Source organism: Oryctolagus cuniculus, chromosome 10 (genome assembly GCF_051225735.1).
Source record: "Oryctolagus cuniculus isolate XC-2025 breed Fujian yellow rabbit chromosome 10, ASM5122573v1, whole genome shotgun sequence".
In the NCBI taxonomy this organism is placed as follows: Eukaryota; Metazoa; Chordata; class Mammalia; order Lagomorpha; family Leporidae; genus Oryctolagus; species Oryctolagus cuniculus.
In genome coordinates this window covers 51535011-51562616 of record NC_142876.1, presented here as the reverse complement: position 1 = coordinate 51562616, position 27606 = coordinate 51535011, and the positions used below count along the sequence as shown (strand labels likewise).

At 40.6% G+C, this 27606-nt stretch overlaps 1 protein-coding gene across 2 annotated transcripts in view; it reads left to right on the top strand.

Annotated features, from left to right (window-relative positions):
• Nucleotides 1–25645, top strand: part of TAF4B (TATA-box binding protein associated factor 4b) — a 135697-nt gene extending 110052 nt beyond the window's left edge. For both annotated transcript variants that reach the window (XM_002713611.6, XM_008261165.5), the window contains one exon: nt 23819–25645. In XM_002713611.6, the coding sequence (XP_002713657.3) occupies nt 23819–23986 (168 nt within the window). In that variant the 3' untranslated portion in view covers nt 23987–25645. The remainder of the gene's footprint in view (nt 1–23818) is intronic.
• Nucleotides 25646–27606: the final 1961 nt, after the last annotated feature.

The following is a 27606-nucleotide window of genomic DNA, read 5'->3' as shown; positions in this document are numbered from 1 at the left end:
AGTAATGCCAACTTGAATTGAACATATCCTTGTCTATGATCACTAGGTAACATTTTGTAAATTCTTATTTTTAAAGTAGCTAGACTAATTTTTTTTATTTGTGATATTTTAATGTTAAAAGCATTTTTCTGCTAAAGAAAAGAAGACTCTGTTATTTGTTTTCCCTGCCAGTAAGTTGAACTACATTGATCAGGATTGTCAGGAACTCTTCATTTACTTGCTTTATTCTCTCACGGGTAATACAAATGTATGAAACCATTTTTAGAATTCTATACTTTGGAAACTGAGTCTTTACTTTTAGTTTGCTTCATTCTTTATAGATGAGAACTCAAAATCATACCTGTTTGATTTAAATTTGTTAGGATAGTAGGAAATGAGAATTTCTTCAAAGAGTAACTCTAGTTCAAGTACAGTTTTTTTTTTTTCTATCGTGGGTGAGTTTTCGTTTTGGAAGATTGAATAGAATGATTTTTTAAAATTGTATTTAAGTTATACAAGTTTCAGGTATTTCATATATACAGATTAGGAACATAGGGATACTTCACCCCTTCCCTCCCCCTGCCCATGCTCTAACCCTTTTTCCTCCTCCCTCTCCCATTCTCACTCTTAACTTTTACAAAAATCTTTCTTTTTTTTTTTTAATATTTATTTATTTGAAAGTCAGAGTTACACAGAGAGAGGAGAGGCAGAGAGAGAGAGATCTTTCATCCGATGGTTCACTCCCCAACTGGCCACAATGGCTGGAGCTGCGTCGATCCGAAGCCAGGATCCAGGGTCCTCTTCCAGGTCTCACTCGTGGGTGCAGGGGCTCAAGGACCTGGGCCATCTTCTACTGCTTTCCCAGGCCATAGCAGAGAGCTGGATTGGAAAAGAAGCAGCCAGGTCGCGGAATCGGCGCCCATATGGGAAGCTGGCGCTTCAGGCCAGGGCGTTAACCCATTGCAGCACAGCGCTGGCCCCAAAAAATCTACTTTCAGTTCTCTTCTTGATCATAAAGTTAACCCCATATTAAGTAAAATAATTCAACAAATAGCATAGAGAAAAAACACACTAGTCCTTAACAGAAAAGACAAGGGCTATAAACAATCATTGACTCAAGATGTCCATTTCACTCTAATACGTTACATTTTAGGTACTCTATTAGTTACCTTGGATCAGGGAAAATATATGATATCTATCTTTTTGGTACTGGCTTGTTTCACTAAGCATAATGGTTCCTGGTTGCTTCCATTTTGTTGCAAAAGATGGGATTTCTTTTTCTTTTCTTTTTTTTTTTTTTTAAACAGCTGAATAGTACTGATTGTGGTTTTTTAAAAGTAAATTTTAGAAAAGTAAATCTACTACCATTAGCATTTAGAGATTGCCATTTTTCTTGACAATAAATTAAAGAAATTAGTTTTAGGCTTTTTTTGTCCTTTATTAGTTTTTTTCTATTTTTCTATTTCAATAAAACAAAGCAAAATTTCCCCTATCCTTAAAACCAGTATTATTTCAAATGGCTTAAAAATGCTGATATTTCTATAAAAATTACATTATTTACAGTACCAAATCAGCTACATGGTGCTTTTACTTAAAATAGCATTCATTTGCTAACAAAATAAAGAAACTATGTGGATAAGAACGAGGGGGCTTCAGAAAATTAATGGAAAATGGAATTCAAACATGAATTTTCCTGGGCCAGCGCCATGTCTCACTTGGTTAATCCTCCAGCTGCTGTGCCTGCATCCCATATGGGCGCCGGGTTCTGGTCCTGGTTGCTTCTCCCAGTCCAGCTCTCTGCTGTGGCCTGGGAAGGCAGTGGAGGATGGCGCAAGTGCTTGGGCCCCTGCACCCACATGGGAGACCAGGAAGAGGTGCCTTGGCTCCTGGCTTTGGATTGGTGTAGCTCCAGCCGTAGCAGCCATTTGGAGGGTGAACCAATGGAGGGAAGACCTTTCTCTCGGTTTCTCTCTCTCACTGTCTAACTCTGTCAAATAAAAAAAAAAAAAAAGTAAAGAGTACAATGTTGAAAACAAGTATTCTCAACTATTTAAAAAAAAATAACATGAATTTTCCATGAAGTTTTCGAAGTCCTCTTGTATATTCTGTTTTTCTAGAGGCAAGTTATTATTCTTGGGTTAACATGGGTAAAGTCTTTTTTAGACCTTTGCTCAGTAATAAACTAGAAAATTTGATTGAAAATCAGAATAATGTAACTCTCATTCAAAAAAAAAGTTTTTCCAGAGAAGGAAATGCGATACTGATAATAGTTTGGCTATTTTTTACCACAATTAAGTGTGCATTCCCAAAATACATTTCTTCCTTCTTGCACTTTTTAAAATTTCTGAAGCTTGAAAAAAACAGTTCATTTTGGACATTCTTTAACTATTTTTAAGCCAAATATTCCTCAAATATTGTTCGCCAAGTATTATTTGAATAGAACTTATAAAATTATTTCATTGCAGAACTCAATCTATATTGCTCACCATTTATGTTTATTTGATAGGCGGTGTTAGACAATGGCGGGGAGGGGAGAAAGGTCTTCCTTCCGTTGGTTCACTCCCCAAATGGCCGCTATGGCTGGCGTGCTGTACCAATCCGAAGCCAGGAACCAGGGGCTTCCTCCTGGTCTCCCATACAGGTGCAGGGCTCAAGCACTTAGGCCATCCTCCACTGCCTTCCCAGGCCACAGCAGAGAGATGGACTGGAAGAGGAGCAACTGGGACTAGAACCTGGAGTACTGGCGCTGCAGGCGGAGGATTAGCCTAGTGAGTCACGGCACTGGCCAATTTTTACTTGTATTTAGAAGTGACCTAAAAAAATTTTGTGCCACAAGTGTTCTGTAGCAGTTTGCTGTAGATACTCAGTTGAAACTTTTTTGTAAAGAAATGAAAGACACGACCTTGTCTAAATATGATCAGAGTCGGTGAACTCAAAAGGCTTCCATAGCCTTGGCAACTCATGACAAGAGCCTAGAGTGATTACTGATGCCATAAACAAGAGTGTCAGTTTGTTAAGTCAACAACAGGAGTCACTGTGCACTTACTCCTCATGTAGGATCTCTGTCCTTAATGTGCTGTACATTGTGATTTAATGCTATAACTAGTACTCAAACAGTATTTTTCACTTTGTGTTTCTATGTGGGTGCAAACTGTTGAAATCTTTACTTAATATATGCTACACTGATCTTCTGTATATAAAGAGAATTGAAAATGAATCTTGATGTGAATGGAAGGGCAGAGGGAGCGGGAAAGGGTAGGATTGCGGGTGGGAGGAAAGTTATGGAGGGGGAAGCCATTGTAATCCATAAGCTGTACTTTGGAAATTTATATTCATTAAATAAAAGTTAAAAAAAAACTAAAAAAAAAGTATTTTTGAAAAATGCAAACAAACAAAAAAAGAAATGAAAGACACAAAAAAATGGAAAAATCTTCCATGTTCATGGATTGGAAGAATTGATATCATCAAAATGTCCAAACTACTCAAAGCAATTTACAGATTCAGTGTGATCCCAATCAAAATTCAAAGGATATTCTTCATAAAATTAGAAAAAAACAATGTTAAAATACATAAACACACAAGACTCTGAATAGCCAAAACAACCTTAAACAATAAAAACAAAACCAGAACTGTCAAAATACCAGATTTTAAGATATACTACGGGGCAGTTACAATCAAAACAACCTGGTACTAACACAAAAATAGACATGTAGATCAATGGAACAGAATAGAAACCCCAGAAATTAACCCATGCATTACAACCAGCTAATTTTTGACAAACAAGTTAAAATCGTTCACTGGAGAAAGAACAATTTCTTCAACAAGTGGTGTTGGGAAAGCTGGATTTTTGCATGCTGGCATTTGAAACAAGGACCCCGATCTTGCAGCCTATTCAAAAATCAACTCAAAATGGACCAAGAACCCAAACTTATGACCTGAAACTATCAAATTACTGGAGGAAAACATAAAGGAAACATTGCAAGACATTGGCCTAAGCAAAGATTTCTTGGTTAAGATTCTGGAAGCACAGGTAATAAAAGCAAAAATAGACACATGGGATTACATCAAGCTAAGCAGTGTCTGCACAGTGAGAGAAACTGTTAACAAAAGTGAAGAGGTACCAGACAGAAGACAGAATGGGAGAAAATATTTGCAAAATATGCATTCAGTAAAGATCCAGAATATGTAGGGAGCTCAAGAAACTCAACAACAAAATAAACAATCCAGTTAGGAAATGGACAAAAGATATGAACAAGCATCTTTCAAAGGATGAAATACAAATGGCCAATAGACACATGCAAAAATGCTCAGGATTGCTGGCCATCAGAGAAATACGAATAAAACCCAGAATAAGATATTACTTCATTTCAGTTAGAATGGCTGTTATCCAAAAGTCTTAAATAACAAATGCTGGTGAGGTTATGAAGACAAAGGTACCCTAATATTCACTATTGGTGAGAATGCAAATTGGTATAATCATTGTGGAAAACAGTATGGAGATTGCTCAGAAAACTAAAAATATATACAATATGACCCAACGATCCCATCCTGAGAATATATCCAAAGGAAATTCAATCAGCATATGAAAGAGATACCTGTACTCCCATGTTTATAGCAGCACAATTCATAGTCACTAAGATGTGGAACCAATCTAGATGTCCATGATCTGATGACTGGATAAAGAAAATGTGGTATATATTCATGATGGAATATTATTTAGCCATAAATAAGAATGAAATCCTGACATTTGTAGCAGAGTGGATGGAGCTACAGATCATTATGCTAAATGAAATAAGCTAGACCCAGAAAGATAAATATCATGTTTTTTCTTATTTATAGAAGTTAGTACAGTATAAAAATTGTGTGGGTGTCTTATCATTTGGTATTTAGTTATAAATATGGCTTCACTGAATCTTACCATGTAAATGACAACATATCCTTCTTTCCCCCACATTCCAGTCAGTCATGAATCCTTCACTCTGTGATATTAATATCTGTTTTCAAGAAAAAATAATGTATATGCATACATATACATATAATGTCTACATTTGAAGTGAATGTGACAAGATACTAAACTATAAAAAAATAAAAATCAGGTCTTACTAGTATTTATTTTACTAGTGGGACAATTTACCTTTTCTGGCTCTAAGTTGATATTTAAAGCTTTAGGATAGTTTGTCTCATTTGGAGTGATAGGGTGGAGTGATCAAGGAGATTCAAAAGGTTATGGAAAAATAATCAAAATTAACAGGCAACTGTTTAATCCTTTGATGTTTGCTATAATTATTTGACCCTATATTTGGGTGCCATAGACACAAATAAAGTAATTCTCCGGTACTAGATACCTGTCCTCTAAAGGGTAACATATCTTGTTAGGGGCTAACCCATTTTAGGTAACATTTAATCTCCAGATTCTAAAGTGAGCCCAGATTCATTTTTTTCTACTTGTATGACTTTAAAGATTACATAAGAAATGAATCATTTTTATAAGAAATGAACTGAACTTGTTTGAAAAAAAGTTATCTACAAATCAGTGCTGAAGCAGTGTAAAAGTAGTAAAATGTATTTGTTTATTTTTAAAGATTTGTTTATTTGAGAGGCAGAGTTAAAGACAGAGAGGGTGAGACAGAGGTCTTCCATCCACTGGTTCACTCCCCAAATGGCTGTAATGTCTGGAACTGGGCCAATCCAAAGCCAAGAGCCAGAAGTATCTTCAGGGTCTCCCACGTGAGTGCAGGGGTCCAAGTACTTGAGCCATCCTCCTCTGCTTTCCCAGGGAGCTGGATCAAAAGTGGAGCAGCCAGGACTTGAACTGGCATTTATATGGGATGCTGGTGCTGCAGGCAGAGGCTTAACCTGTGCCACAGTGCCAACCCCAATGCATTGTATTTAATAAACTTTGGGCAGCTGGCACTGTGGTGCAACGAGTTAAGCCCGCATCCCATGTAGGTGCTAGTTCGAGTCCCGGCTGCTCCACTGCTGATCCAGCTCCTTGCTAATGGCATGGGAAAGCAGTGGAAGGTGGCCCAAGTGCATGGGCCCCTGCACCCATGTGGGAGACCTGGAAAAATCTCCTAGCATCAGATCAGCCCAGCTCTTGCCATTGTGGCCATTTGGGGAGTGAACCAGAAGATGGAAGACCTTTCTCTCTGTCTCTCCCTCTTTCTGTCTATAACTCTGCCTCTCAAATAAATAAATCTTTTAAAAAAATAAAGAAGTACCTGAGGGTTTGAGATTACTAAGAAAGAAAAACTCATATTAATTTGGCAAGTTTGTATTGGGTGCCTACTATTTTGAAATTTCAAATTCCATAGTTATGGAAAAGAAAAAAATATTCATAGTTTCTAAATGGAGAACATGAAATCATCTGGACATTCCTAATTTGAATTTATTTGATAAACATTTCCCTGATTTACTGTGGTGCAAATATCTTTTCTTTGGTTTGGAAATCTGTGGTGGATAGCTAGTTTTTCCCCTTTCTGATAATCCTTAAGGCAAGTATTCTCTCTTCCCTTCCTTTTATTTCTGTGCTTCCATGGTATGCTCTTTCTGGAAAGTGAAAGTCAGCTAGTTCAGTGCCAAGTAGTGAGCACCTGATTTTTAAACAATCCCAGAAAGCAGCAACTTCCTATTCATTGCCAAAAAGGAAGTCTGGGGAAGCTAGGTGGGAGTGAGCTGAAAAGACAGCGATTGGAACTCAGATGACTGACGTGTGACCATACCAGATGAGAGGAAAAACACGGAGGCAGCGTGGGCTGTAATCCACTTCTTTGTCTTCAGAGAAGATGCTCCTAGGGATTTCCCCACCATTCCTTTCTATTAATCATTTGATCATGTAGCAATGTAGGGCCTCCAACATACTAGATCTGTGGTAGTTTTTTCAAACACAGTGTGCCCATCATTTCTTCTTTGATTCCTTTTTCCTTATCCTTTTTCTCTTTTTCCTTTTCCCTTCTCTCCCCTTCTCTTTCTCTCCCCTCCCTTCCTGTCTCTCCTTTCTCTTTCTCTTTCTCTGCTATTTGAAAGGGAAAGAGGGACCAGCAGTGTGCAGGTGGGTTAGGCTGCCACCTACATTTCCCACATCTCATATGAGTGTTCCCCAAATGTTGCCACCATTTGGCGGATGAACCAGTAGATGGAAGATCTTTATCTCTCCCTCTCTCTAACTCTGCCTTTCAAATTTTTAAAAAAATCTTAAAAAGGGAAAAAAAGAGACAGAGATGTTCTATCTGCTAGCTCAGTTCCCAGTTGCCCACAATAAGTGGGGCTGGGCCAGGGTAAAGGTATGAGCTGGGACCTCAATTGAGGACTTCACATGGATAACAGAGACCCAGATACTTCACCCATTACCTACTGCCTCCCAGAGTGTGCATTAACAAGAAGCTGAAATGTGTAGTCAAGCCAGGACTCATACCCAGGAACTCTCATATGAGATGAGGGTGCCCCAAGTGGTGTACTAACTGCCGCACCAGGTATCTGGCCCATTTCTATGACTGTATCTGTCAGAAAATATTATTTTGTTTTTATTTCTTGACCGTCTGTAACTCTACCCACTTATAAAAAGCTAATTGTATAGAATTATTAAGGCAGAGCTCTTTGGAAAGTATTATTTAGATCAGATTTTAAGAATGCTTCTGACAATGTTTAAATGAGTTTACCTAAATACATAGTCTCTGAGAACCTTTCTAGTACCAGAGTTCTTTTAAGTCTTCAGTTTTCTCTGAAATGAAGAAGAGTCTTCCTAAAAGAGCACTGTAAGAAGATAGATTGCCCAATCAGTAAATGATTATTAATTTGGGGAGAGGGAGGAGGTCCCCTGTGTCTGCCATACTTTTAATATAATACTGCTTCAAGCAAGGAGTGTAGATAGTTTCTTATTTAAGAGAGAGGGGGTATTTAACTATGGTCATGTTGAAAATACGTAGATTAGTGTATTAAAGGCAGCTCTTAAGTTTCCTGGATATCCTTCCTGAAAATTCCCATGAATCTATTAGGTTAAACCATATAAACTTGCCATTATTATTATAAGTATTGACAATTTCATATAGTTCAGTCTCTAATAAGATTATGTATATACTTAAAAAATACATATACAGTAATCTTAGTTTACCTTTACAAGCACTTAGAGTGTATTCATTAGTTTTCACAGTTCCTCTGTGAGAACATACTATTGCTTTCTCTAAGTAAAGGTCTTGAGAGGAGTAATTCCACACTAAGTAGAAGAGCCAAGTTATATATCCAGAGAATTTGATGTTTGTACTCTTAACTACTATAATGCAGTTACCCTAAAAGTGTTTTCTATATCATGTGGTTTACTCTATCATGGACATTGTATTAAAGTTCTCTAGAGAAACAGAACCAATAGGATATATATATATATTTATATAACTAAATGAGGGTTTTTTTGTTCATGTATTTATTTTTTAAGTCAGAGTTACAAAGAGAGAGCAGAGGCAGAGAGAGAGAGAAAGAGAGAGAGAGAGAGAGAGAGAGGTGTTCCATCGATGGTTCACTCCCCAATTGGCTGCAATGGCCGGAGCTGCGCTGATCCGAAGCCAGGAGCCAGGAACTTCTTCCGGGTCTCTGGCCCAAGGAGTTGGGCCATCTTCTGCTGCTTTCCCAGGCCATAGCAGAGAGGTGGATTGGAAGTGGAGCAGCTGGGTCTTGATTCGGTGCCCATATGGGATGCCAGTACTGCAGGCCAGGGCATTAACCCACTGCGCCACAGCGCCAGCCTCTCTGTTTTTCTTTTTTCTTTGTTTGTTTTTTAATGGGAACTGGCTCTCACAATTATGAAAGCCAAAATGTCCCACAATATGCTGCCTGCAACCTAGAGACCCAGGAAAGTTAGTGGTTTAATTCATTCCTACTGTGAAGTCTTGAGAACCAGGGGAGCCAGTGCTGGCTCTCAGTATGCGACTGAAGGCCTGAGATTGTTGGTGCCATGAGTAGTGGAGTAATGGGGTGGAGCTGTGCCAGTGGAATAAGAACCTGGAGTTCTCATTTCCAGGGTTAAGAGATGGATGTCATAGCTCCCAAAGAGAGGGTGAATTCACCCTTCTGCCTTTTTATTCTCTCCAGGCCTGTAGTGGATGGGACAGTGTCCCACCCCTACGTGATGAGGTTAGACCTTCTCTATTCAGTCTACTGATTAAATGCTAATTTCTGGAGTTGGTGTTGTGGCATAGCCAGTTAAGCCACTGTTTGCAATGCAAACATCCCATATATGCTCCAGTTCGAGTCCCTGCTGTTCTACTTCTGATCCAGCTCCTTGGTAATGTGCCTGGGAAAGCAGTGGAAGATGGCCAAAATGCTTGGGCCCATGCACTCTTGTAAGAGACCTGGATGAAGTCCCTGGCTTCAGCCTGGTCCAGCCATGGCCATTGCAGCCATCTGGGGAGTAAATTAGAGGATAGAGGATGTCTTTCTCTGGGTCTCTCCCTGTTTCTGTAACTCTGCCTTTCAGATAAAATAAATCTTTTTTTAAAATGCTGATTTCTTCTGAAGACACATGTACAGATATACCTAGAACATAATTTTTTTTAAAGATTTATTTTTATCTGAAAGCAGAGTTAGAGATCTTTCAGATCAGCTAAGAGCCAGGAACTTCATCCAGGTTTGTAGCATGGGTACAGGGTCCCAAGTACTTGTGCAATGTTCTGCTTTTCCAGGCACATTAGCAGGGAACTAGATCAAAAGTGGAACAGTGAGACTCAAACTGGCACCCATATGGGATGCTGGCATTGCAGGTGGTGGCTTAACCTGTTAAACCACAATTAAAGAGATGGGGGGGGGGGTGCATTGTGGCGCAGTGGGTTAAAGCCCTGGCCTGAAGTGCCGGCATCCCATATAGGTGCCGGTTCTAGTCCTGGCTGCTCCTCTTCCTATCCAGCTCTGTGCTATGGCCTGGGATAGCAGTAGAAGGTGGCCCAAGTCCTTGGGCCCCTGCACCCACGTGGGAGACCTGGAAGAAGCTTCTGGCTCCTGGCTTTGGATTGGTGCAGCTCCAGCCGTTGTGGCCATCTGGGGAGTGAACCAACAGATGGAGGGCCTCTCCTCTCTCTCTGTAACTCTTTCAAATAAAATAAATATTAAAAAAAAAAGAGGTGGGGGAGAGCTAAAAGAAATCATAAACCTGAGGCGATAAAAAATGTGTAATGATGAGAAAACAAAAGTGATCTGGGAAGAGCTGACAATGAGAGACCCATTGGAAATAGTAAGAGAAAGACAGAAATGACTCCAGATACTAAATAGAAGAAGATAGGCAAACTTCATAGCTCCTGGTTAGAACAATAGAACAGAGCAAAGCTCATACGTAGAAAGGGGGTCAAGTCTCCACTGCAGATCAGATAAAGTGGACATGCCTTTAAAATCCAAACATGCTTCTTTTCTCTTAACAACAGGAAGCAGCTTCAGCAAGTTGTCTTTTACCTTAGAAAGCATATCTCAACATACTCCAAGCCACTGAACTTCTAGAAAGTTCACCAAGGCACCTGAAGTTTTGTGGGATTTATTGCTTACCATATGGCATGCATGTACCTTACCAGAATGTCTTGAGGAGTTCCTTCTTGCCTACCAGATCAGTCAACATGGTGTTAATGTAATGGAGTGGCACAACGTATGGAAACAAGAGGCCATCTTGATTCTCGCAGACTGTCTTACAACAGAATGCTTAATACAGCTGGAGGCAGATTATTGAAGGTATACTACTGACCTTGTCAGTTGAAAGCAAAATTATTATGATCTTTTTTTTTTTAAAGATTTATTTTTATTATGTGAAAGACAGTTACAGAGAGAGGGAGAGACAGAGAGAGAGGTCTTCCATCTGCTAATTCACTCCCCAGATGGCCAGAACGGCCAGAGCTGTGCCAATCCAAAGCCAGGAGCTTCTTCTGGGTCTCTCACATGGGTGAAGGGGCCCAAGGGTTTGGGCCATCTTCTACTGCTTTCCCAGGCCATAACAGAGAGCTGGATCAGAATTGGAGCCGCAGGGACACGAACTGGCACCTATATGTGCCACAGTGCCGGCCCCTGATCATTTTTTTTTTTTTTTAAGATTTATTTATTTGAAAGGCAGAGTTACAGAGTGTCACACAGAGAGAGAGAGTCTTCCATCCTCTGGTTCACTCCCCAGATGGCTGGAGCTGCACCAATCCAAAGCCAGGAGCCAGGAGCTTTTCTTGGGTCTCCAACACAGGTTGCAGGGGGCCAAGACTTGGGCCATCTTCCACTATGTTCTCAAGCCATAGCAGAGAGCTGGAGAGGAAGTGGAGCAGCCAGGACTTGAACTGGCACCTATATGGAATGCCAACATTGCAGGCAGCGGCTTTACCGGCTATGCCATAGCACCAACCCCTGTTCTGATCATCTTTACAAATAAATACAGAGAAAAAGAAGCACATACCAGGTTTACCATCTGTATATTAAGCCAGAGCTGATCCTTATTTATCCCAGCAACAAAATCACATATGGAACAACTGCAATTGAAACCACCACCTCATTAAGTTTATTACCATCCATTATCATTCTCAAATATCTACTTGCCACCTTCAAAGCCATATAGATGAACTGAATGATGATGTGGTAGTAGGAATCACCACTGTTGGGTTTTCATATCCTTGATGGCGGCTCTGTAGTATCTCCTGAAAACAGCTTACTACATTAGTAAGTGTACACCATTCTAGTGACTACCACTTGACTTTATTGACTTTCTCTCACTTCCATGGGTCAAGGAACCAGTGTGGGAACCCTTAGTTATTGAGTATGTCCATTGAAATATGCATCCCTGAAATGTGGAAATAACCATTATATGGCTTCAGGGCCCCTTTGTGTGATGAACCTAAGCCAAAATGCCATTGACTGATGGAAAACAGCAGTATTTTGCATCTCCTAGAAATCATGTTGGATTATAGTCAGTTTCCAGCAATCCTTAAAAAGTCTAATTACTTCCCTTACCCAATACAGTCACTCTGACTATATATACATCCTTTGAGTGATGACATAGAAGAAAATACAAATTTATCCAAAGTATATCCAGTTCTTATAAAATTTATGGTTGTAATCATATTTTTGGTTATCTGCTTTTTTAAATATATGTTATCAATGTCAGTGAATGCTGTTCTGTGTATTTCATTGATATAATTCATCTTTCCTTTGAACATATTTTAGTTTTGAACATGAGGGTACTTCAAAAAGTTCTTGGAAAATGTGAGTTTATTTTGTTTCAGAAAGAAATTGAAATCCATGTACAGTTTTTTCATAATACGTTTTGCACATATTATGAAAAAGCTGTTTTTTAAAAAAAGATTTATTTATTTATTTGAAAGGCAGAGTCAGATAGAGAAGTCTCCCATCCACTGGTTCACTCCGCAAATGGCCACAATGGCCAAGGCTGAGCCAGACCAAAGCCAGGAGCCGGGAGCTTCATCCAGGTCTCCCACACAGGTACAGGGGCCTAAGCACTTGGATCATCCTGCACTGTTTTCCTAGGTACATTAGCAGGGAGCTGGATTGGAAATGGAGCAGCCAAGACTCAAACTGGTACCCATATGGGATGCCTGTCTGCAGGCAGTGGCTTAACCTGCTATGTCACAGTACCAGCCCTGAAAAAGCATTTTTTGCACCAAAATAAAAACATACTTTAAATTCCATTTTCCGTGAACTTTTTGAAGTATCCTTGTATAATGTGTAGGCCTATTTGTAATTATGTCTTTGATGCATGTTTCATTTTGATTTTTGCTTTTTAAACATTATTTGAAAGGCAGAATGACAGAGATAGGAAGAGAGAGATCTCCATCACTGGTTCATTCTCCAAATGCCCACAATAGCAATATTTGGCTAGGCTGAATCCAGGAGCCCAGAACTCCATCCTAGTCTCCCACATGAGTGTTAGGGAATCAAATACTGGGGCCATTATCCACTGCCTCCCATGGTGCATGTTAGCAGGAAGCTTGATCAGAAGCTGTGGAGCAGGGACTTGAATCAGTACTTGATATGAGATGCACATGTCTCAAGTGCTCACTTAATCCACTGTGCCACTACAACTGTGCCTGTTGCTTTAAAATTCCAGAAATAGGGTCTGGTATTGTGGTGCAAGAGGTTAAGATGCCACCTGTGATGCCCACTTCTGATCCAGCTTCCTGCTACTGTGTTTGAAAAAGCAGTGGGAGATGGTCTAAATACTTGGGCTCCTGCCAACACCTGTGTGGGAGACCCAGATGGAGTTCCAGGCTCCTGGTTTTGGCCTGGCCCAGCCCTGGTGGTTGAAGTCATTTGGGGAGTGAACAAGCAGATAGATTTTTATTACATTTTCCAAAAAACATGTATTTCCAGTTGCTGTCCCCCAAAATTATACTAGTTTATCTGCCTGCTAGTGCTATATGAATGTTCCTGTTGGTTAGTCTCTAATCAGTATCAGCTATTATTTTTCTAAAAATCCTTGATTTCATTTGTATCTCTATCTTTAATTGTTAGTCTCATTTTCTGTTGCCCATTAGGAGTCATAAGACTCCTAATGTTGATGTTGTATTCATTCGTTCACTTATCCAGTTGTGCTCAATACAGTGGTGAGAATAGAACTAGGTCTCAGCTTGCTTGTAATTTAATAGCCCAAAAAAGTTATAGTTCTCTTTTATCACAGCATTGCTGGATTTATGCTGAACTGTACTTTCCTACCTTATAATTAAGCATGATTAGGGCAGTACTTGGAACCTGTACTACAGGGAAAAGGTAAAGTACCTTGTTAGCCTGGTGGTTCTTTATATATATATATAATCTTTTTATATATATATATATAATTTTTTTAAAGATTTATTTTATTTATTTGAAAGGCAGTGATAGAGTGGGAGACACAGAAATCTTCCATCTGATGGTTCATTCCCCACATGGCCTCAATGGCCAGAGCTGGCCCATGCTGAAGACAGGAGCCTGAAACTCCAGGTCTCCTGCGTGGGTGACAGTAGTCTAAGCACTAGAGCTATCTTCTATTGCTTTCCCAGGCCTATTAGCAAGGAGCTGGATCAGAAGCAGAGCAACTAGGACTTGAACCTATGCTATGATACAAGATGCCAGCATCACAGTTGGCAGCTTAAGCTGCTGCACCACAAACTGGCCCAGAAGTCCTGGTTCTTTTAGCAATTGCCAGTGGATACTTGGAAATTAGCATTATATATTTATGTATATATATGTACATATATGCACGTGTATATATATATACATACACATATATATAATATATTGAGTTATCTATTCAGAGCTCTCTGGGAACCTTTAAGATTACTGTCTTTTCCTCAAATATATTTTTTAAAGATTTTATTTACTTATTTGAGGGGTATAGACAGAGGGAGAGACAGAAAGAAAGGTCTTCTGTCTGCTGGTTCACTCCCCAGTTGGCCACAACAGCCGGAGCCGAACCAATCTGAAACCAGGATCCAGGATCTTCTTCTGGGTCTCCCATGTGAGTACAGGGGCCCGAGGACTTGGCTATATTTTACTGCTTTCCCAGGCCATAGCAGAGAGCTGGATAGGAAGTGGAGCAGCTGGGACTAGAACCAGTACCCATATGGGATGCCGATGCTGCAGGTGGTGGCTTTACCCACTACACCACGGCACCAGCCTCTCCAGTATTTTTTATTACTACCTTTCACTGCTTCATTTAAGCGTTTTGGTTGGTTATGTCTTACTTGTATTTTATATATAATATTTGAGACTTTGTTTGGTATTTTTTTTTTCAAAGCACTTTTAAGTATAGTTAGCCTATTGATGAGCTTTTGCTGAAAAGATTTTTATTTTTTAAGTTTTCCAGTTTTACTATGATTCCTACAAGGTTTTTAGGATTCCTGGAAGCCATTTTTTGACATACTGTGTCTCTTTGAGTGATGTTTCTATAATTTAGACTAGTATTACTCTTTTTAAGTTGTAGTAGTCTCATATAACCAGTTATATTATTCCCTAATGTTGTACCAGTCCTTTCAGTCTTGCATGCATTTATTTGGTTCATACTTTAGAGATGCTGAAGAGCACAACTTTCCTAGTATATAAAGATTACCAGCAAGCAGAAGGGAGCTGGGTCGATCTGAAGCCAGGAGCCGGGAGCTTCTTCCGGGTCTCTCACGTGAGTACAGGAGCCAAGGACTTGGGCCATCTTCTACTGCTTTCCCAGGACAAATCAGAGACCTGGATCGGAAGTTGAGCGGCCAGGATTTGAACCAGTGCACATACGGGATGCCAGCACTGCAGGCAGTGGCTTCACCCGCTACACCACAGTGCCCTCCCCTATATAATAATCTCTGTTAAATTTGCTGAAGTTGAATGTTCAGATTTTTCAACTGATGTTGCTAGTAAAAACCCAGGTTTACATGAAAACAATCAATCTGCCTTAGGTGTACTTGCAATGGTACTTTTTGTGGCATTAGAAATCTTACTTAACCATTTTCCCCAAGAAAAATGCAGTACATTATTGAATTCCTACTGAAAATGCATTTCCCCCAAGAATTTCATAAAGTATTGAATGGAAGAGTAAAAAGGTTTATGTTAGAAGTGTTCATTAGGACTTTTGACTTACTATTGTGTGCCAATTCACATACAATAAATTTACTATTTTAAAATGTTCAATTCAGTAGTTTTTAGTATAGTCACAGGACTGTGCAATCATCACTACCGTCTAATCCCAGGACATTTCATTACCTCACAAAGCAGTATTCATATTTCTTTAGCCCTTAGTTATCACTCCGCTCATTAGCTATCACTCCTCTCAGCCCCTGGCAAGCACTAATACACTTTTTTCTTTTAAGATTTTATTTAATTATTTGAAAGGCAGAGTTAGAGGGGTCGGCGCTGTGGTGCAGTAGGTTAATCCTCTGCCTGTGGCACTGGCATCCCATAGACACTGGTTCTAGTCCCGGCTGCTCCTCTTCCACTCCAGCTCTCTGCTAAGGCTTGGGAAAGCAGCAGAACATGGCCCAAATCCACGGGCCCCTGCACCCTTGTAGGAGACCCAGAAGAAGCTCCTGGCTCCTGACTTCAGATCAGCTCAGCTCCAGCTGTTGTGACCAACTGGGTAGTGAATCAGCAGATGGAAGACCTTTCTCTCTGTCTCTCCCTCTCACTGTCTGTAACTACCTCTCAAATAAATAAAATCTTAAAAAAAAAAAAAAAGGCAAAGTTGGAAAGAGAGAGTGTGTGTGTGAGTGAGTGAGTTTGGGAAAATGCTTCATCCACTGGTAATACAAGTGTGAGACAGAAAAAGAAATGAGAGATGAGACTAGGGAGATAAGCTTTGATGGGGTCGTGCTTGACCATATGTGTTGTGCTTAGATATTTGACTTGGTTCTCTAGGAGATTTTTTAGCCATTAAGCACTGTAAGCAGGAAAACACTATTGTTAGATTATTTCTTATTTTAGAAATATATTTCTCTGGCCGGCGCCGCGGCTCAATAGGCTAATCCTCCGCCTGTGGCACCAGCACACTGGGTTCTAGTCCCAGTCGGGGCGCCGGATTCTGTCCCGGTTGCCCCTCTTCCAGGCCAGCTCTCTGCTGTGGCCTGGGAGTGCAGTGGAGGATGGCCCAAGTGCCTGGGCCCTGCACCCCATGGGAGACCAGGAGAAGTACCTGGCTCCTGTCTTTGGATAGGCATGGTGCGCCGGCCGCAGCACGCTGGCCATGGCAGCCATTGGAGGGTGAACCAACAGCAAAGGAAGACCTTTCTCTCTGTCTCTCTCTCTCACTGTCCACTCTGCCTGTCAAAAAAAAAAAAAAAGAAAAATTATTTCTCATTGAAGTATAAGCAGTATTAACACTAGATGTCTTGAGACTACTTAGAATTTTGCTGAAGTAATCTAGCAGAAGTGAAAAATGTGAAAGTAGTAGCTGGTTTGGGAGCTGTTATGGAGATAGAATTGCTATTAAGTGGTGGGTGGACTATAAAGAAAGGAAAAGGGAATTGAAGGTGTCGTCTAGTTCTCTGGCCTGGTCTTTGGAGGTGGTTGATATTACCATTCTTTGAAATGTGAAAGAGAAGAGGAAAAAAGGAAGAAATAGTGGTTTGAATTGAATTTGAAATACCTAGAGTACATTCAGTTGGACACCTCATTAGGAAATTGAAGACTGGGGTCTGGAATTTAAGAGTGTTCTTGTTGGAGATAAAGATGGAGGGTGGTCAATAACATATGCCAGTTAGTACATTATCTTTATGCTCCCATAATTACAGAACTAAAATTAGAATTCAAAGCTCATGATTCCATGTCCCCTAAGTCTGTTTGCTCCTGTGAAAGACTGTTGAAACACATATAGTTAGGCATAACAACATTCTAGGGCAGAAGTTAAATGTGCAGAGTTTTCTGCATTCTGAAATAATTCAAAAGGGATTGTAAAATGAAGGTGATAAAGGAAGAGTTCTGTAGCTTCACAAGTCTGCGTGTTGACCAGCAGAGGGCAGTCAGTCTCAAAGCTCAGACTTTTCTGCTCTGTGGTTCTCTTAAGTGCAGGTGTTTAGAATACAGATTTTTCAGTGTTCCTGTTCCACTGGTCAGGCATCCATGGCACTTTTATTTATCCTTGCTTCTAAAACTTAGATGTTCAAGTTTTGTTCTGGAGCCAGGTCTTCATTCTCTCTAATTCCCATGTCTAGTCCTTGGTTTTTCCTCAAAGTTTAAAAGAGTCAAGTCATCATTTAAGAGGTACCATGGTATCATTTGGTTGAGACTTAAGCAGACTATAAATTAGGAAGAGAGTCTGAGAAATGTAGTGAATCTTTGCTTCTCCATTCTTCTTTGTTAAAAAGTTCTACTAAAATTCAGAAATTCCACTGGAAGGGACAATTTAAATGTGACAACATGAACTTTTTTCTCGTTTGCTAGCCAGTGAGTTAGCAAGGACATGAGAGGATAAAGAGGACATGGGGAAAAAAGTTGGTGGGAGAAAAGGTCTGGAGCTAGAGCTACATTACTTCTATATATAAACCTTCAGAGCCTCTCCAGCTGACTAATAAATTAGTTGGGATAAAAAGGGCCAGCATTTATAGAGTTTACACTGTGTGCCAGGTACTGCTCTCATTTAGTCTTCAGACCAACCTAAGAGATAATTGCTGTCACTATCTCTAGTTTGCAGACAGAGAAACTATGGCATAGAGAGGTAGTTTGGGGTTTCTTAAGTAGGAGATAGCTAGTATTTACCACTGTGGTATGTAGCATGGTTCTTCACTCTTAGCAAGTGCTCAGAAAATTTTGAATTGGATCAATACTGTCCAGCAGGAAGCTGAGTTACTTGGGATAGTGGTTCTTGAAATTCCAGACCCCTATGAAGTAAGTCAGAATGTTCATAGATCCGTGAAATCCTTGGGCTCATAATGATGTTGTTCCCGCTTCCAACAATGTAGAAGTGATCTAATTTAAAGAAATGGGAGAAAAGAAGTAGAAAAGCTTTTCTTTCACACCACTATTAAGATGAAGGGATGAAAATTGGATGCCTAGTATTTTGGCTTACTTTATGTCATTCATAAAATGGTGTTATTTCGTTGAAGTTGGTAGCTAGTGATATTCAGTTTTTTTCCTTGAAAAGTTTCATTAGGACTGGTGTTGTAGCACAGCAGATTAACCCGCTGCCTGTGATGCCAGCATCCCATTTGAGTAGTTTGATTCCTAGCTGCTTGCTGCTCTTCTAGTCCAGCTCCCTGTTAATGCAGAATATGCCCAAGTACTTGGACCCCTTCAGCCCATGTGGGAGACTCAGATGTAATTCTAGGCTCCTGGCTTTGGCCTGGCCCAGCAAGGCTATTTAAGGCCATTTGGAGAGTGAACCAGTGGATGGAAGATCTCTCTCTCTCCCACCTTCTCTCCCTGCCCCCCACCCCACCCCATGTCACTCTGCCTTTCAAATCAATCAATCAATCATTTTTTAAAGAAGCTTCATTGTAAAACTAAGGGTTTTTTTTTAAGATTATTTATTTTATTTATTTGAAACGCATAGTTACAGAACGGCAGAGAGAGAGGGAGGACTTCCATCTGCTGGTTCACTCCCCAAAATGGCTGCAAAGGCTGGAGTTGGACTGATCAGGAACCAGGTGCTTCTTCCAGATCTCCCAAGCAGGTGCAGAGGCCCAAAGACTTGAGACATGTTCTGCTGCTTTCCCAGGCCATAACAGAGAGCTAGATCAGAAGTGGAACAGCTGGGACTTGAAACGGCGCCAATATGGGATGCTGGCACTGCAGGCTTCACCCACTATGCCACGATACCAGCCCCTAAAACTAAGCTTTATTTAGTGATATAGTTTAATGAATTAATGAAAGCTGAGTTGATTAGTCAGTGTTAGAGCAGGTTAACATTTAGGTTTGACTAGGTTCCCTGGGACATCTGTTGTGAATTGGGAAGTAAATTATTTCTTTCACCTTCCATTTTATCCTCTTTTACCCTGGTACAGAATCTAGACTAAGGAATATCCTCATGTAGAAAGGTGAGTGGAAAAACTATTTCAAAAGTACACAGTACATTGTGAAGAGAGCCTGTTTGTCATTCCTACAAACTGCAGGCCCTTAGTTGTATTAATGTGCTTGGCATTAATAGTATAGTGTGACCCCAAATTAGTGCTAGTCAGCTTTGGGGAAAGGACTCAGTGGGACAACAGATAGCTAAAACCGATGGTGAAAAAACCCATTTGTTGCCTGCATTCCCCATCCTGCTTCACAATGCATAATTGAGAGGGAGCTAAGTATTCTGGCCAGGGCATTGTGAAGCCTCCCTGAACCATAAGCATAGGAATAAAAATACTGTACATATATTTTGTGTTGAGGTTCAAGAAAGGTAGACTTTCTAAGTCAGTCAGTCTTTGGGGGAAGAGATGTTGTCACCTTCATAAACTTGTGAAATATGAAAGACGTTTCTGTTGGGTTACTAGATATCCCTTGGGGTTTGTTTCATTTATAATGTTGCCTCCGGCCTCGGCTGCGTCCTGTTGGAATGGCCTCCTTTTCACCCCGTCCTGGCAGCTGTAATGCAGCTCTTTTCCCTGGATCCTTCAGGCTCCTCACATGACGAGCATGAACTGTGACCCCTTTGTTCCTTACTCAGATGACAGTCTCTTTAATTTTTTTCTGTTTAACAATTTTGCCTTGTTTTCTTTCCTTTTTCTCCTTTTGCTCCCTTCCAATTTCCTATCAAGACAAGATTTGTTGTTGTTAGTTATTTAATTTTTTATTGAGGAATAACATTGATGCACAAAGTACATGAATTGTAATAAGTTCACTGACTTCACAGCAGGGGTACTGCTGTGGAGACATAGGCAAATCAGGGTGGGAAAATCATCAGAACTCCAAAGAGCCTTGGTTCCCCTCCTAATCACTTCTCATTGGCCCATAGGAGACTCACTGTTGTTTTTTGGTTTTGTCTGTTTTGGAAGTTGATAGAAATGTGTATTCCTTTGTGTCTGAGCCATTTCAAAGATTTATTTATTTATTTTGAAAGTCAGTTAATAGGGAGGGAGGAGGGAAAAGAGGGAGGGGGGAGAGAGAGAGAGAATATCTTCCATCCACTGGTTCCCCAAATGGCCGCAATGGCCAGCACCTGGGCCAGGCCAAAGCCAAGAGCAAGGAGCTTCATCTGGGTCTCCCACATGGGTGGCAGGGTCTTAAACACTTGGACCAAGGCCATTAGCAGGGATCTGGATCGGAAGTGGAGCAGCTGGGACTCAAACTGGTGCCCAGAAGAGATGCCAGTGTTGCAGGCAGTGGTTTTACCTGCTATAGCCAGAATGCTAACCTCTGCAATTTACTGTTAAGGGCATTGAATTTAGGGCTATTGTGAATAAAATGCTGAACATTCTTCTACATGTCTTTTGATGAACATGTGACAGATTTCTGGGCATTTACATTGAAGTAGAATTGTCAAAACATAGTATCCAGCCAGCCACTTAATTAAAAAATTCATATAAAATCCTGAACTAATGATGTTAGGCACACTCTTGACGGGAAACATTTGCAGATGTATACAGATTCAGCTTTAGCATAATATGTCTATTTTATAGCTAAAGAAAATGTTTCATTGAATATACTGTAGTTTTAAACAAATAACTTAAAAAAACTAAAAAAAAAATAAAAAAAAATAAACAAATAACTCTTATAGACACAAAATTGCCACTCATGGCCAATGGCGCATATTACCATATTATTAACTTTATTCCCAATGTGTATTTTTTATTCCATTTCTTAAAGCTGAATTAGTGGGCCCATTCTAAGCAATTCTTTTTGAAATATTGTGATGGTAATAATTTACAGTAGCTAAGGTGACATCTGAGTTACATCATCTCAGAGTGGTGATGCTGCAAAGAAGAGTGACAGGCTAGGGCTTAGCTGCTGTGTTCAGCAGAAAGAAGGTACAGAGGCTGACACCTATATTTATGCGAGTTGAATTCATTACCAAGAATTGTGTAGAAGGGATAAGAGACTGGCTGTACCCCAGGATAAGCAGCCAAGAGCAATCTGTCTTTCCTTCTTGTAGAATGTGGACTTTCCAAAATTTGCTACATGATTACTTGTGTACAAATAGCCTCATGAGTGTAGAGATATGATTATGAGGGCCAGTGCTGTGGCATAGTAGGTTAAGCCTCTGCCTGCAGCACCAGCATTGCATATGAGGTGCCAGTTTATGTCCTGGCTTTTCCTCTTCTGGTCCATCTCTCTGCTAATGGCCTGGGAGAGCAGTGGAGGCTAGTCCAAGTGCTTGGGCTCCTGCACCAACATGGGAGACTCTGAGGAGCTTCCTGGATCCTGGCTTTGGATTGGCCCAGCTCTGGCTATTGTGGCCATTTAGGGAGTAGACCAGCAGATGGCAAACCTCTGTCTCTCCCTTTCTCTGTCTGTGGCTCTGTCTCTCAAATTAATTAATTAATTAAAAAAGAAATATTGTGATAGCATATACTTCCAGAACTGGATAGTATTCTTTAAAGAAATTTTGTTTGATCATCAGATAAAGTACTTCCCACATCATGCTGTGAGCATGCTTGGAATTAAGTTGACTGTTTTTTCCCCATTGCATTTAAAAGGCAGAGAGAGAGAGAGAGATCTTCTAATCTTTGGGTTCACTCCCCAAATGCCTGCTATAATCAGGACTGGGGCAGGCCAAAGCCAGGAAGCCCAGAAGTCCATCTTGGTTTCTCACATGGATGGCAGTGACCCAAGCACCTGAGTCATTATCTGCTGCTTCCAAGGGTGTGCATTAGCAGGAAGCAAACTTGCCAGTACTTGAACCAGGCCACTCCAATATGGGATATGGGTATCTCAAGCAGCAACTTAACCGCTGGGCCAACCACCTGCCCCAAATTGACTGTTTTTGACCCAGTTGTTTTGGAGAACTTAAAGGATTTCCCTCTGCTTCATTAAAGCAAGCAGCCCAAAATGTGGAAGGAGTAATTAAAATTTGCAGAACTAGAAGATTTTCTTCCTGTGTAGGTAAATGTCATTTATTATGTCTTTTGGATGGATAAAGGGGAGTTGCTACCCTATTGAGATGGCTTTTGAAACTATAGTAAAATCAAAGTAAGAATATAGGGTTTCATTTTTACAAAATTATCCTTTGGAAATTCTGTGTTTTACACTTCTAATTTCATTTTTAAAATAACAGGTGTAGACATACTGATGTTTTTAAAACTGTCTTTATATGGGAGTCTTGGGTTTCATTCATTTTTTTAATGACATTTAAAATTCACACTGGTTTTGTTTTAAACAGAATTCAGAAAATACTATTGATAATCTATGTTGTTCTGTTTACGTTGCTAAGCTTTAGAGGGGTCATAAACAATAGCCACTGTTCTCAGAAAACCTTTGATCTGGTAGCTGTGTGTTGATGGAAGCATATGAAAATTACTGTCCTACAGGGTGAGGTGATTGCCTCAGAAAGAATTCCTTAGTAGGTGGGAGGCAGGTAGGCAAATCTGAAATGCATCTTAACACCTGAGAGTAGACTGGCCTACATGGCCCCTTTGCTCGACTCTGCCTATTGGCAGAGGAACTCTGTAGCTGGAATTAAGTTGCTTTATAAAGGAACAATGGGAACTAAGACAGCAGAGAAACCAGGGTATTGAGTTGGTACCTAATACGGTAGATTGTATAGCATAGTGATTAAGAATGCTCACTTTAGATCAAATTAGAGAAATCAAGTAGCAGTTTAACAACCTTTAATGTGACTTTGAACAGATTGCTAAACCTATCTAGATTCCATTTTCTTATTTGGTAAAAGAGGACAGCACTCACATAATTTGCTATCACATTGTATGACAGAAAAATAATGTGTGAAAAGTGCTTAACATGGTTCTCAGCATTTAATAATTGCTCAAGTGGACACTCTGACAATTGAAGATTTTGGAATCATGTGGTAGCATCTGAATAATGCAAGATTTCTGTTTTTATTGATAAACAAAAGACTGCACACCTTTAAAATGTACAATTTGTTATATTTTCATGAATACATATACCTCTGGGAAATGATTACCATAATCAAAATGACAAACATATCCATCACTTTGAAAAATTTTGTGTGATACCTTTAAAGAGGAAAGTCTGGCCTCCAACATACAGGAAAGAATGGAGCAAAGTGGAATGTGGAAGTGGAGAAATCAATTCAGAGGCTCTTGTCAGCATCCAAGTAACAGACTTAAGAATTAAACAAGCTGTAGTAGCCATTTGAGACAGAGGGTGGAGTTGAGTCTTCATCATCATAAGATCTAAGTACCTGACCCAGTGACCAGAGGTAGGCTCTTCTTACATGCTAGCATTGACAGGCTGTCCATTTATGAAAGATTGCTTATTTTAAATTGCTTCTCTTTCTCTCACTTTCTCCCCTTGCCTCGTTTAGGGCTTAAAAGACAACCTTCTTGCTTCTGGGACATCCAGCCTGACAGCCACCAAACAGTTGCTTCGTCCGAGAATCACAAGAATCTGCCTCAGGGACTTGATATTTTGTATGGAACAGGAAAGGGAGATGAAGTATTCCCGAGCTCTATACCTGGCCCTTCTGAAGTGACTACTCCACTCTCCATCCAGATCTTTGCTGTTTACTGCCAAAGAAGATGTAACGAGCATTGTTGCATTATCCTGAAATTCTCATTTCTGAAAAATAATCACCAATATGGAAGACCATTGTTTACAATTATAGGCTCTTATTAAGTCTTACTTATACATCCCATGTGGTTCTTACAGACTAGAACTTAGCTTTCTTTTCTGAAAATCAGCTGTGAAACAGAGGTTACACAGAAGTAGGTATCTGTCTACCTATGTGTTTAATTACAGTAAGCTAAGGCCCTGTTTGTTACTACCTGCTTCATTTGTCAAACTGTAATAAATAAGATGTCTTTCTGTAATATATCATTACTTACCAAGAAAAATGTATCTAATCTTATACTGAGTCTATCCCAAAGTGTTAGGTTTTCCGGGTTGGAGTCAGAAGTTGCTTAGGTAACTAGGACAGTCACCTGCTGTAGTTGAAAGTGACACCAGAGAGTAGAGCCCGTGGTGACTTTGGTTGGCTAAGTCCCAGTGTTGTCAAAATGAGACAAATGGGAGTAGTTTGTGCTGGTGATTGCTAATTCTCTGGTTCATCTCACCATGTGCTGCTCCTCATACCAAGTGAGGGGACATCCTTGTCAGGGAAACCTTAAAATTGAAGCTGTTGATATACCTCATTGAAATATAGAAAACATGGAAAGTATTGGAAGGAATGATGGGGCACTGAGTTCAAACCGGTGAGGGGAAAATGAAAATGGAGTCATAAAACAGGAAGCTTGCCGCATATGCCTAAGGGGGCAGGGGTGGAACTGGAACTCCAAAACAGCTATTCCATTTTGTTGTTGTTGTTTTTGGAAGAAAAACATCGCAGCCCAACCAAAAAAGGAAAATGTGGATGCAAACTATAGAATTTCAAAAAGAAGTAGGCATTTTTTGTTTTGTATTTTTTAAATCCCATGCAGGATGGTTTTCTATGGTTTTGTTCTTTTGGAAAATCTTTTAGTTACCCTAAATTTTAAACATCTTAGTGCATTTAAAAGAAATCCTAATTAATGACTTAATTTTAAATGATATGACTGCATTTTGGATTCTGTTCTTAAAAGGTACTGTACAACATCTCACTGCTGGGGAATGTTCACTGTAAATGAGAGGAACATATCATACATCTGAGGAAGATGTGCAAAGCAAACCCTCTTTTCTTTCCTTGTTTTTCTTTTTTCAGTTCCACCTATGCAGAATGTAACTGGTAAAAAATAATAGCTGTAGTTAGAATCACATACAGAAAGAAAGATTAAGTCCTCCGAGCAGGGTTAAAAAAATGGGAAATGCTGTGCTTCTTAGGAAAAGAATTCAGGGGAGAAAACACCTCAAGTATGTTACTTTTCATCCTGTTCTTCCAGTCAGGTTTGTTATGGCTGTATTCTACACCATAGTAAGTTTTAAATTGGCCACATTTGTTGTTTCAGCAAGTTATGTAAAATGCTATAAATTATGTATATGTTAAAAGAATACTTTAAGAAGAGATCTATACTTATGTTGTTTTGTATATTTAAATTTAAATGCTTCGCTTTATTTTTTGTAAAGTACAGCATACTCTCATATTTGTGCATAATCTTATTGATCAGATGTTTAAAATTATTTCAAATACTTCATTAAAATAATTATTTTATTATAAGAATAACTGCCCAATTACTGCCTTTGAAAACTGTGTCATTAAGTAGTCTCTCAAGTGCTTGAATGTGCTGGACACTGACTCTTTCTTTGCTTCAGTTGTTGTTTTCTGTGGGGTGTGAGTACTTGCTCTGTCCCTTTGTTTGAAACAGTAAATTCCCATGCTATTTGACTCATGAAGAAAGCTAAGCATATTCACGACAAAAATCTTTTCTTGGCCTATCAAGATTTGCTTACTAACATTCTTTTTCAAAATGTATTTTTTTAAGATTTATTTATTTATTTGAAAGAGTTGCAGAGAGAGAGAGAAGAGACAGGGGCAGAGAGGATCTTTTGTCCACTGGTTACTTCCCAGGTGGCCTCAATGGCCTGGCCTAGCCAGGCTGCAGCCAGGAGCTTCATCTCAGTCCCCCACATGGGTGACAGGGGACCAAACATTTGTGCCATTTTCCACTGCTTTCCCAGGCATGTTAGCAGAGAGCTGAATTGGAAGTGGGGGCAGCTGGTTCATGACCTGGCACCCATGTGGAATGCTGGCATCGCAGGCTACAGCCTAACCTAACCCTCTATGCCATAACACCAGCCCCCTCAAAATGAATTTTTTTATTTTTTAAAATTTTTTAATTTTTATTTATTTATTTTTTTAATTTTATTTGACAGGCAGAGTGGACAGTTGTCGCTCCCCCTCTTCGCAGAGGAACGACACTAGACCCTGCCTAGGCTTCATATCCGAGTCACAGCACCATTATGTCGCTCCCCCTCTTCGTGGAGGAACGACACAGGACCCTGCGCTGTTCTTTTGTCTGCTCGGCCCTCCCTGGGTTTGCTGCTGGTTCTTTCCGGGTTGGCTACCGTCCCTTCCACCTCCGTGGAAGGGCGGTTCCCCCTGGCCACTTTCCCCACTTCCGCGGGGGAGCGGCACACCGCCGGCCGGCTCTCTCGGGGGCTGCACAGGTGTTCCTTCAGATAGATGTTCTTTGGTGCATGTTGTCTCTCTCCTCCTTTATAGTCCTCTTCCACCAATCCCAACTCTGCTACCCACACGCCGAGTACGCTGCTCTCCTCCAATCAGGAGCAGGTCCTACAGTTTATTGGTTGAACTGGAGGCAGCTGTGTAGAAGCTGTTTCCTCCTCTCCCAGCGCAATATTGTGGGAGAGCAGATGCATAGAATAAGTCTTAATTCCAGTAACTTAGTCTAGTCCGAGTTGCTCCCAGTTGCTCCCCACAGACAGTGAGAGAGACAGAGAGAAAGGTCTTCCTTTTGCCGTTGGTTCACCCTCCAATTGTCTCCGTGGCCGGTGCACCGCGCTGATCCGCTGGCAGGAGCCAGGTACCTATCCTGGTCTCCCATGGGGTGCAGGGCCCAAGTACTTGGGCCATCCTCCACTGTACTCCCTGGCCACAGCAGAGAGCTGGCCTGGAAGAGGAGCAACCGGGACAGAATCCGGCGCCCCGACCGGGACTAGAACCCGGTGTGCCGGCGCCGCAAGGCGGAGGATTAGCCTAGTGAGCCGCGGCGCCGGCCAATTTTTTTGTTATTTTTTAAAAAATGTATTTGACAGGTAGAGTTATAGACAACGAGAGAGACAGACAGAAAGGTCTTCCTTCCATTGGTTCACCCCCCAAAATGGCCGCTACAGCCAGAGTTACGCCGATCCGAAGCCAGGAGCCAGGTGCTTCCTCCTGGTCTCCCATGTGGGTGCAGAGTCCAAGCACTTGGGCCATCCTCCACTGCACTCCCTGGCCACAGCAGAGAGCTGGACTGGAAGAGGAGCAACTGGGACTAGAATCTGGCGCCCATATGGGATGTTGGCGCCCCGGGCTGAGGATTAACCAAGTCAGCCACGGCACCAGCCCCTCAAAATGAATTTTTAATACACATTCTAAAACTTCTTGTTGTAAAGCATATCTTACACACAAGAACAAATAAGAGTGTACAAGGTATTCTGCTCAGTATGCCGAATGAT